Consider the following 12596-nt stretch of genomic DNA (forward strand, 5'->3'; position numbering starts at 1 on the left):
AAAACAAGTCAGCTTCTACCAACACCAGCCTACTGTACACACTCTCTACTGACAGCATACCTGTGTATTGGCAGGAACGACCTGTGGTTCCTTAGAGCTCTGCATTATATTTGGGATTTCTAAATATTATGAGTGGCAAGATTGGGAAAGAGAAAGAGCACCAGACATGAAAGTACAGCCGCTGAAACGAGGCTGTTTCTACAACACAGGCCTTGCTTAGCAACTCCCATAACTACAGTGACTTCCAGCTATCATCGTTGTTCAGATTTAATTTCAATGAACTACTTGTCAGGAGCTATATGCTGTAAAGAAGATATTTTTCTTCCAGTAAAGAAACATAACAGAATAGTTTTTTTTTAATTAAAGAGGCTTTTGAAAGTCCAGGTTAAATCATTAAAGCCCAATGAAAGGCCCTGCCCCGCCTTCATCATTTGCTAATGAATGGTCCGTTTGTGCAGAAGAAGAAGATTGATGAGCGAGTTCTGTGATCATGCTGTGAAGGCCTTGTTCCTTATTCTGACTCTGGCTGGCAGCACAGCAAGACAAATGTTAGCTTCTGAATACAAGATGTTCTTCTCCCCATGACACAAATCAATAATCCATTAATTCAACTGTCTGTAGATATAGATTTTACATTTTAGTCCTGCAATTCTGACTTATGATTATTTAGAATGAAAACCATGAGTACTATTCCTGTTAAAATGTCAATTCCTGGAATGCTGATCACTTTGTCTCTCATATTTTTTGCCTCAGTTTAGTCATAAGCACACCCAGAGCAGTGTTATGTTTCTTCAAGTGAATGGCAGCCACCAATCAGATTAATGTGAGTGAAACCACATGACCACAGTTCCCCAAGGGCTGGTAGGTTGCATAGCGACAGTGAAGAAATGGACCCTATAGTCCTTCACTTGCAATGAGAACACAGCCAATAGCGACCTCTGAGACACCTAGTCACAAATGGCACATTTTCATAGATGCAAATACTTAACAACCCAATCTGTCAGTAGTGAAAGAAGAACCATGTGAACAACACAGTAACCATACTATATGTATTAGACTTTATGTTTAGTAAAGGATTCCTTTTGAAGTGGACATGATAATTAGACAGTTTATACAGTATTTTTCTGATTTACTCCATGATTAATAATTAATTCCATCCTCCCTGCATCTGAGATAGAGAGAAGAACAAGGGAAGGAGGGAGGAAATCTGAGAACACTGGAAGGAAAGATGGGCAATAGTTAGGCAAACCCATGAAATAAATATAGAATTAAATGTTCCTTATTATCCATTAAATCACATAGAGATGTTATTATTTAAGAGAACATTGTGTTCATGTCACATTTAGTGGTTCAATTACAAACAGACAGAGAAAAAGACAGACAGAGAGAGAGAGAGAGAGAGAGAGAGAGAGCATATGAGTGCTATGACACCAGCTGGTGAGCTGATTGCTGTGCTCTGTGAGGTCTATGCTCGGAGGCTTGCCTCTGTCATCGCTACATCAGTATTCAGGACACAGCCTGCTAAATGCAGCAAATGGGCCTTCAGAAGACTGACAGGCTCGAGTCTGTCGCTGCCACACAGAGCTCAATTAGCCTGTCAGAACAGGGTTATGTCCCCAGAGGCTCCCTCACTGCTGCTCCTGGGCTCTGTCTGCACCTTCTCTTCCCTTCTCCTCCTCAAGTCATCCTTTTTACCTTTTCCAGTACTCATATTTATTTGTTCCATTTCTGCTTGGCAATAATCCTTTCTGATTTTTAGCCCATTTCTGTTTCTCATCTGTGACACACATAGTTGCATTTATTGTCACCTATAGCATTTATGTCAGGCTTATTTTATTATCTGAGATATGTTAAATTACAAATAAAGATATACATCAAACCAGGGAAACAGAGCTGCTGCCCCATCACGTCTTAAACAGAGGTCTCCCCAAAGCCCTAAAGCAGAGTGCTTTATAGTTTCAAAAGTTGCCCTGCAGTTACTACACAGAAGAAAAATATATATCACTGCATTTTTAAACTATTTAAAACCAGTAAAAACCATAAAACTTATATTTATTTTGAAAAAATAATCCTTACAATTGTTTTTTCTGTTTTGCCAAATATTTACAATTTACAAAATATGCAAACATATTGAATTATACTCACTTTTAAACTATTTTTATTATAACTGGTATTTTAATATGAATTTCATATAAATATCAGGCATCATCCTATACTACATTAATTTTTAAAAGCTTTGAGATAGCATCTTCCCTCATCAGGATGTAGAAATGATCCCTCTGCTCTGAATCTACACCAGAAATACAATGTGGATTTGACTGGAGAGGCACTGGTCTCAAATAACTAACTTTACTTGCATGAGACAGCTTCTGTAATTGAATTTATCATATAAAATGACCTGACTGAACTGGGAGCATGAACTTGTGAGGTCCAATGACTGCTCCTAATTTATCTTTAATAATCTGAAACAACATTACCATGACTTAAATCAATCTACACTCTATTGTTTGGTTTAGATTATTAGTTTAGGCCAAGGCCCGTCAGTAAACTGCCTGGTCAGCACTTATGGAAACACATCAGTGGGATTTGTGTGTGTGGCTGCTTGTACGTGTGAATGGTATGTGCGTGTCAAGGACAGCAGCCTTGGTGAAGGACATGTGGCTGGCTAAGATGCAAAAGACATTTGTAGTGCAAAACCCCAACCACTGTTTATATTTATCCTGAATTAAACGTGTAAACGCCAAGAAAGGTTTAATATTTGCATTACAAAAATATAACAAAATATATTATAAAAATGAATCCATAGCAGAGGAATGAATCTGGGTATTTATCTCCTCTTCATCAACAAAATAGTTGCAATTGCAAAAAATGACATCTAAGCAAGTGAAAATATCTTGAATATAGTCATATTTATCTAGTATTTTGCTATTGTAAGATTACCATAAACCAAATCTAAGATTATTAAGCCTGTTTCTAGACTTTATTTTAATAAATTCAAGCTAGAAATAGTCTAGAAAAATTTTGAGTAATTTTTTTTTAGAAATAAGTAAAATTATCTGCCAATAGAATAAGAAAATGCAAAGCTTAAAATGAGTAAAAATGTAAAATAGTAATGGTAAATACTAGATCAGTTTGACTATAGTCAAGATATTTCACTTGGTAAGATGTCAGTTTTTGCAGTGTGGATATTTTTTGCCATGCTACACTACTACAAACCCATTGTAGGTGATTACATAATTTGGGAAGTGTTTGATATATTGGCACATCACAATCAAAAAATATACCTACTTACTGACTCATTTTCAGTAACCCCTTTATACTAATCATGGTTGTGGAGGATCAAGAGCCTATCCCAGGAACATGCAGTGGGTGCGATGCCAAATACAACCTGGATGGGATGTCAGTTCATCACAGGGCACCAGGCAGGCAGGCACACACAGGACTGAATCAGATATCATGGAGCTGTGAGGTGGCAACGCTACCCACTTCACCACAGTGGTGCCTAAAACATATGCATTAATATCTTCATACAAATCACTGCTACTGTTATTGAAGATAGCACAGTGACTCTATATACTTTGAGACAAGCCCACACACCCATGCCCGTGCCACACCACATGCAATCAAGTATCAGATATGAATCTCACTAAATCATTCATTGCTTAGAAATTCAAACAAGAGATGATGTGGTTGAATTTCTTAAGTTGTTAAGGCAATGTTTGAACACTGACATAGCCATTAATCCTAAACTTAAACCATGTTTCTTTTTATACAAATTGAGTTATATGAATTCTTGTGAATTTACAAGTGTGACACCACGCTGGTGTACCATGCAAGCCACAATTTACGCTGCTGGAACACATTCACTGTTTGCACCCATTTCTTCCCACAGGGCTTCTGTGACCTTTTCAAAGTATAGTACAAGCATGGCATAATGGCCTACACTGAGAGTGACATTTACACACGCCAACCTGAGCAGAAAAACACTTAATGTTCTTTATGCCCAACAGGCATATGGTTCCCCTAGCTAGATATGCCTGAAAATGTGTCTGCATTGGATTTACCTGTTTACCTGAAACTAAGTTTTAAAAAGTGATACAATGGATATAAAAATAAAGACATCTGGCAGCTTGGGAAGCATGTCTATTAGTGCATATACAATATACATACACACACACACACACACAGACAGTAAGGGCAGCTCAGGCCAGGCCAGGACACAGACTCCATCTTGTTTGGGAAACTGATAGTGTTAGGGGGTTGGGGGTGTGTGAGTGAGATTGAAATCTGATCAGAGAATGTTTACTGGCAGCAGTGATTTATTCTGTGACTCCTTTTCTGATGCACTACTTTAGTTTATAAATGTAGAGGTTAGTGAGGAACTCCATAAAACTCCATATAGGCATTGACTGAAAACATCACTGCACATCCAAGTCTTTCAGAGATAATAGATGCAGATCATAAAACTAATGCAAACCTGCCTAGAGCTATAACTGTGGAGGGATAAAAACATTCAGTAATGCAATCATACCCCAAAAGACAAAGCCAATGGAACAAATAATTGCCTGATAAATTGCTTGGGCTCTAGTGTGCATATCAGTAGAGAGCAGAAAGACATTTTCACTGCTCAGGATGGAGTACAGAATAACCATAAAACACATACAAGCACATACAAAAACACACACAAAAGACCAGGATAATATAAATTCCACAATAATCTGCATCTTTTCATAAACTTTGACCCTTCCTTTATCCTGCTGATGTCTTTCTTCTGATTTACAGTCTGCTCAGAGTGTGTTAAGATGAAGGAGATAGTGCAGGAGGACAGACAATACAAGTGAAACGTAGGACAGTATGACTGTGAAGGAGTTCATCTATGAGCTTGAAATGAGGAAGAGAACATACGCATAATTGATAATAATAGAAGGGTGTCCTGTTCAATGTCTCAATATCCACCACCCACCCCCCGCCTCTCTCTCTCTCTCTCTCTCTCTCGACTATACAGCTGCTGTAAATGGATACCGCAGCATCCCTGGTGCTTCAAAGCAAGTCCAAAGAGGCAAACCAGTTTCTCTCGGCTCTCCTCTGTGAGTCACAAGAGACTGTTATCAGACAGGAGCAGGAGCTCTGCATTACCAGCACTGCTCTGCAAACAGCAGTAAATAACACAAGTGATAACACAGGTGCTAATGAAACTGTCTCAGGATAGCTACTGAGACTTTAAATTCAAAATATATTTCAAACAGACAAGCGCATTTCTATTTCAAAATCAAATTGGAAATTCAAATTTTAAAATCCTATTTAAATTGTAAGCCAAAATTTAAGATTAACAACAGAATTGGATGAGTTTATAAATGCATTTAAAGCCATCACTAGAGAATCTTTGCATGAAGGTTACATGGTGAAACAGCCCTGGCTGATGAAAGCACCTGCAGGGATTCTCAACAAAGATCAGCCTTGAGTCTGTGACTGTGTTCTCCTCTTTCACACAAATCTATAGCTTTAACCTTGCCTCCTACCTCCAGCATCCTCCCACGCTGCGCCTTCACACACATACCCACACACACACACACACACACACACACACACACACACATTACAGCTTGATTGCCATTGTCTCTCAAGGCCAGCAATGTGTTGGTTTTGCACATGGTACATCCAGCAGTTTGATTTTGCTGGACTCATCTGAACCTGTACTTACTGACTTTGTTATAATCCTGGCTGAAAACCATGAAAAATATGGACTTGTGTAACGAGCAGAGGATAGTTGACTGGGTTGACATCCAGAAACTAACGTGAATAGTTGAGAATCATTGACCTAAAAACTATCAAGCTCCAAAAACAGAGATTTTGCTTAAAGTTGTAGTAGAGGTTTGCATGGCACTACTAAAAGGTGTACTCCAGCATACAGCTTTCCTGACAGCATCCATGAAAGAATGATGAAATTTTGAGAGCTCAGATGAAAAAGTGCCAGGAAAAAAGGGCTCATGTTTTGTTTAAAATCAGCAGTTCTCTTAGAAACATCAACACAAGAAAGAAGCTGAATCAAGACTTCTCTGTAAAAAGCAATAAATCGACAAAATCATTTAAACTCCAACCAACCACTAGATGTCACTGTGGGCATGTCCAGCTGTGACACTCCACCCTGAGGCCAGTGAGCCAGTAGAACAGACAGACAGACAGACAGCAAAGCAGACACCCTCACACTGCTGCAGTGCCCTGTCCCATAGGAGCACAGCACAGATACCTATATCTATATGTTTGTGTGCATGTTCATGTGTGTGTAAATAACAGTACATTTATGTGCTAGTTGGCAAAGACTGCATACATTATTCCACATCTGAAACCCAGGCCATTCCTGCTGGGAAAACCACACGCCCGCCAATAAAAAATACATAAATGATTTATCACAAGCAAGACCGAGGTCCAATATAAGCTTATATTAAGGAGTTTGGTAACTAATGCTTTACAAATGCTTTAATCTTTCAGAAGCATTTTATTTGAGGAAAATGGTTTATAAAAATCAACTGTTTTCTTGTCAGTGGTTAGACAGAAGCAGAAAACCTCTGCTTTGCTTTTTCCTACTGTCTGTTCTTTAAGGATGGACAAAGAAATAATTTTCCTTGATCGCCTCTATCTTTGATGGCTGCCATTGTTTTAGACTGCTAGGAAAAAGCTCGGGAAGATTCCTTTCAAGGCATTCAATCTGAATAGAATCAATACAATATAAGGTGACTTGATGAATTCGAAATGTGTACTCAGGGTGAATATTGACCAGCTTCATACTTGCAGTCATCGACAGCCACTGTGTTCCCAATCAATACAGGGCTAATGCCAAATATTGAATGTTCAATCTGTCTGAGGATGAAGTATTGTAAGAATATCAAGCAAAATTTAAAAGGAGCATGGTTATGCATGTGCATGCAATTAATGTCACTCTAATTAGTGCTGAAAGAATACAGACATAGTAGCTCGATATACCATTAAACCCTAAATAACATTTCGAAGTAAATCCTTAGAAAAAGGGTTCCTCGAGGGTTATTTGGATAGTTAAGTGTTCCTGACTTTTCTAGTTGGAACTCTCTCTGAAAGGGAAACCATTTGCTGTAGGGCTATGCATAAATATAAGAGACAAGATAAAGAACTCTTTAACCAATTTTTTTTAAAAACAAACATCGCCTACACAATCGCATATTAATTACAGAGATTGGTTCTGTTACATGGTATCATCATCACTATACTCAATCAATATAATTGATATGCACAAACCACAATGGGCGGAGTAGAGCAAATGGGGACGGGGGGAGGGGAGTCTTGCAACAGGGTGTGGTTTTCTGAAAGGGGACAAAAGACACTGAGAGAAGGAAGGAGTGGAGAGGACAAGAGGGAGAGGTAGCCGAGAAGTGAAGAGAGCTGCATGGATGTGACTCACAGCAGCCTGCAGGAGGGTGTGGTGGTCTGAGAAGGGAGGAGAAAAGGAGTGCAGTGCAGAGTGGTGGAGACGCACAGTGGACTTGTGTAGGGTGTGGTTTTCTATACGGGAAGAATTGTCTCCACTGTCTGACTGCTCCAACTCCAGCACTGTATGAGGAACTTCTAGCTCTCCTTCAACAAGAGCAGAGAAGAGCTCATCCTGGAGCGCCAGTTGCACACAGGGAAGCAGACTGCAGTCCACCTGGCTCAGGGTGGAGACTGGACGCTATAAAACAAAGAGATAAGCAGGCAAATGGACACACACATAACCACACACACACACACACACACACACACACACACACACACACACTGAATTATCTGTACAGGAAACAAGATAGCTCTGTACTGCTATTCAATACAAACAGTTATGGCACAATGTCTTTTTAATCTGCACTGTTGAATTGCATGGCTGACCACACAGAAAGAGCCAAGAAAGAGCTAATGCAGAAAGAGACACCCTAGATAACCTTGAAATAAAAGCCTTTCAGAGGTGGGTCATGCAGCTATAATTGACACTGAGGGTTGGGCAAAGAATTACGGCCCAGGAGAGCAGAGGCTGCCAGACTAAAACCCAAGCTCCATCAACCAGCACTCTTCCCTAAATGGGCGCTGTATGCTGGAAATGGGCTTCCAGACTCCAAACTAATGTAATTATAAGCGGATGCACATCAGCAGAACTGATCCAGCTGTTGTACATAATTACATCACATTTTAGTCTCTTATCCAGGTCTACTTTACTCATCCCTTTGGACAGGAAGTAAATAAGGTTATATTTCACTGATGTAACTGTAGTAAAAAAAATAAAATAAATGTATGTATCCTACAAGAAGTCCCTAAAACTAGAAAAAAAAATCTAATTAAAAAGCATAAAATATGTTTATATAAAAATAATTTCACATAACTATATATAGTGTCTATATAATATCCCCCTTCACTGTCAAACTAAATGTCCTGTTGTCTCCTGACAAACAAGGATAAAATGCCAGTGCAATATTAACAATAATTATGAATAAATATTTACAATAATAAATACATAAAAAAACGACGTGCACTGAATTTCATTTCATTCCTTTTACTTCAAAAATCCTTTTAAGTTTTTTGACACTAAATACTAAACACATTTTCCTGATGCCATTACAATTGTATGTAAAATAAATAAATAAATAAATAAAATATATAAAAGAAAACTATGTAAAGGAAGAAATACAATACATAAAAATAAAATTTGTAAAAAAAAATGTAAATTAAAAAATAAATAAAAAAGAAATCTCAATATATAATTTGAACACAAACGAACTAATTATATGGGTTGAAGATAGCATGAGTACAGCAACACTAATTTTGTGAACAACGTGTCTTTCTGGTTACTGGGGTAAAAAGGCAGCTGAGATTAAAGCATAAGCTATGCACAGACACACACACACATACACACAATACTTTTGTCCTGTTTAACATTCTTCTGTCATTCCTTTCCCACCTGAGTGCTTCTCCCCAGACACCCACGATTGACCTCCTGCACCAGCCGTGTCAAAAACAAATGGCAACAGTGCAGAATCATTTATCACAGTCTCATTGAGCTGCTGCTCATCCGTATTCCTTATACTTCTCCCAAAAGGTAATGAGCAGAGGCGACAGTTGTATTGTGCTGTACATGTTGTTTTTAATTCTATACATCCATCCTCAGCACACTGCACAGACTGTAAGCAAATTCAGGAGCTTTATTAACAGCCCTCAGGACCACATAACACACACCCAGAATGCCTCTTCACTCCAGGAGCAGCAACCAGTTGCAGCAGCGAGTCTCTGGGCTCTGCCCATAGTGCTGAGCCAAAGCATCAAAGCCCGGATCTGGCTTCTTTTGAGGCTCAGGGCTAGGGAGGCACCATGTGCACTTGATTCAATTAACAGGTTTCAGAGGCCTCCCCTGGGAGAAGGGAGCACAGCATGAGGGGGAAGCATAAGTGTGTGCAGTCTGACAAAGACATGGCTCAACCCCCCATGCCCCAGCTCAGTCCACCTCATTAGTCAAGCAAGTGAGTGTGCCTCAAAAACACGGGCACACACATGGAGGCAAGCATGTGCTTAGACACAATATGTGCACATGCATTTCACTCCAGCACACAAACCTCTAGCAACACCAGTTTGTCTTGTTTAAGCACTGAATGAGTAAGTCACTGCAGAAAAAGTCTTTTTTCCTATATACTCCTCTGACATATCAACTTAGCCATGCTATAAGTTCTGGACAGCATTATACTGTAACACTGTCATATCTCCCAACCAGCATCCATCTTCAGCCTTCTCTTCCTCCTTCCTCTTACTCGGTTCCATGTCTCAGCTTTTAATACCAGATAACCCAAAACCTTAGACTTTCATCTATCTGACTCTGAGTAACACACCTGGTTTAATATATAAAATGATGCATTTTATGACAGGGTAGGTCCTAGAATGGATGAAAGGGATAGGGATTGCAGGCTGGATGACAACAGTTTCGCATTTGAATTCAAACCCTGTATTGCCAGTCTTTTTACACACAACAGATGTGTGTATTTCTGTATTTGTCAGGTTGTCGGAATCATTTTGGAAGCTAATGTGTAATTTGACATTGGGAAGAATGGGAGCACCTGTTTGCCTGGCACCGTACATCATTGCCCACCAGGTTCTACTGACACACACAAAAAAGTAAATACCTTTGTAAAATGTGCTACTACTGCACATATGAATTTGAAAAACAATCTGAGATTACATTACTGCCCCTAAAATAGTGGCCTTGACAAATGTGAATTTAAGGATGTGTTAATGAAAATCAGCAGGGTGATGTACAATATCTGAGCCATATAGATGTCTCATGCTGGTAAGACTAAATAACACATCAGGCAATGAATCAATCTAAGACGATTCTGTTTTAATGAAAAGCACGTCTCAACTTGCATGAGGCTGGCAAGAGTGTGAATTAATCTACAAGGCAGTGCATGTGCACCCACCCACTCACCCACCCCCTCACACACTTATGCACACACATGCACTTATTCACACACACCTGCTCTGCCCCTTCCTGGTCTCTCGTTTTACAGCTGCAATCATAACCATGGCAGTAGCCAGAAAGATAATTACATAGAGTCTGTACAGCAGCAGCCACTGGTACCCAAGAACAGGAGCAAAAAAAACCCATTAATGCTTCAGTGCTGCAATAACACTTGTCCGAGTGATTTCGTCTACATTTATAGCACAATTGGGACCACTCATCTATAACTGGAAAAATAGGATCATAAAAAAAAACAAACAATTCATTTCGCTCATCCCTTTGACTATGACTTCCTTCAGAAGCTTCAGTTTACATTGTGGCTTAACATGACCTCTTTACTCCTTCCATTTTAACATGTGGATGCTAAAGTGCCTTAGAAAAGCCAAATTGCCAGTCTGTCAAGCTGTTCAAAAAAACATTTTCCTTGTGTATGATCCTTCAGCTACCTGTTCTCCCTGCCGTATGAGCTGTTATGTCCTGACGCCCACACAATAGCCTGTAGAGAACTCAGGCCTGTTTCTCTCCTCCTGTTCCTCCTCCACTCTTTAGTGTCTTTCCTCATCTGTTGTCTCTGTTCACTTCACACCATCATGTCTGCATGATCTCAGATCCAACTCTCACACACAATTAACACTCCAGCACCCAAACCCACATTCACAGATGCCCATCCTCACCCTCCTCTGGGGCTGACAAACAGAGCTGGAGCTTTACACTGCATGCTTGTGGGCACCACACAGAAAAATCTTACTTTAAAATTTAGAGCTGATTATCAATGTTAAAACAGTGCTGAAAATATTTTCCTTAAGGGCATAATAATTGTGTAATTGTTACAATCAAAGTAATTCTAACCGTTGTGTTAGACAGAGTAAACAAAATAGCTGATGTAATCAACACTGTGAGGTTACAAATGTGGAAAATACTCTCAGAAGAAAACAAGACAATATATTATATATTATAATAATAGAAATGATTATTAAATATTGTCTAAAAGAAGGTAATGCAAGAAATTAAAGACTCACAACAATAAAAACAGTTAAAACTAAATATTCAAATGTTATGGGAAAAGAGTAATAATTTAATAATCTAATTAATTTAATAATCACAGTGCCATTCAATCTAAGTCACTAGAACAATCCCAGCTTGTTATGAAGCAGCTTTTGAGGAGGAATGAGAGGTTAGGAAAGGGAGGGAGAGAAGGAGAGACAGATGGAGATGGATACTGTGACTAAGAGTGCTCCAGAGAGAGCCAGTAAACTGCTCCCTGTCCCCTGCAGCCCGTAAAAATGGCTGCATTAAGATAATAATGCTGTATAGAAATTATTAAAGGGCAATAAAACAGCTTTACTACCCTCTTCACACTGTGGGCTCTGTGTGTCTCTGTGTGTGTGGTGTGTGTGTGTGTGTGTGTGTGTGTGTGTGTGTGTGTGTGTGTGTGTGTGTGTGGTGTATGCAGCTTGTCACATTCAGGTTTCTTATTGTACCAGACTTGCATATAGATGGATTTGTGAGCATCAGGTCATTTTGTAATCACATAACGCAGCTAAGAGATCCTGTTATCCTGCAAATGAAGATGATGCTCTTGTAAATCGGTGTATTAGGAAAATGAATTTCCTGCATTAGGCATTATTCTGCCATGCATATTATTGCTATTACTTTATTACTATAACCATAATGTGAAACATTACCCTATGCCACATATTTAAGCCTTTACTATATTTCTAAAATGTACTTTTGGCTACTAGCAAAAAAAAAATGGCACATGAAATTGTCACGTGAATATAAAAATTACTTGTGAACACATAGATAGAGACACGGGTGACAGGTATAATTTGATTGGTGGAGACTGCTCTTGTTTACAAACCTCTGAGCCAATGAGACGCAGCACAAGACTGACGGAGGGAGACGTGTCTGAAATGGTCTGCAGTGAGCCGCCCTGTGCAACATAGCATATATATGACACCATTAATACTAAATCATCTATTTGTTTTAAAGAGTATAGGATCAAAAAGGGGAGAACTTTGGAGAGGACAGCTTTAAAGTGGGAAAAGTCCAAGAATCTCTCATTGGTAGCAATAAGACTGATATACATACATGGACC

General features: G+C 39.1%; 1 protein-coding gene across 2 annotated transcripts in view; it reads right to left on the minus strand.

Moving 5' to 3' along the window:
* ccdc33 (coiled-coil domain containing 33) overlaps positions 1–12596 on the minus strand; it is a 59120-nt gene that overhangs the window by 8145 nt on the left and 38379 nt on the right. The window contains exons 11-12 of one of the 2 annotated variants that reach the window (XM_053236950.1): positions 12360–12431; positions 7508–7699 (exon numbers count right to left, since the gene is read on the minus strand). In XM_053236950.1, coding sequence (XP_053092925.1) covers positions 7508–7699; positions 12360–12431 — 264 coding nt within the window. Of the gene's footprint in view, positions 1–7432; positions 7700–12359; positions 12432–12596 lie in introns of both variants that reach the window. The other variant, XM_053236949.1, reaches the window with a different exon arrangement.

Source organism: Pangasianodon hypophthalmus, chromosome 9, assembly GCF_027358585.1.
Source record: "Pangasianodon hypophthalmus isolate fPanHyp1 chromosome 9, fPanHyp1.pri, whole genome shotgun sequence".
Lineage (NCBI taxonomy): Eukaryota > Metazoa > Chordata > Actinopteri > Siluriformes > Pangasiidae > Pangasianodon > Pangasianodon hypophthalmus.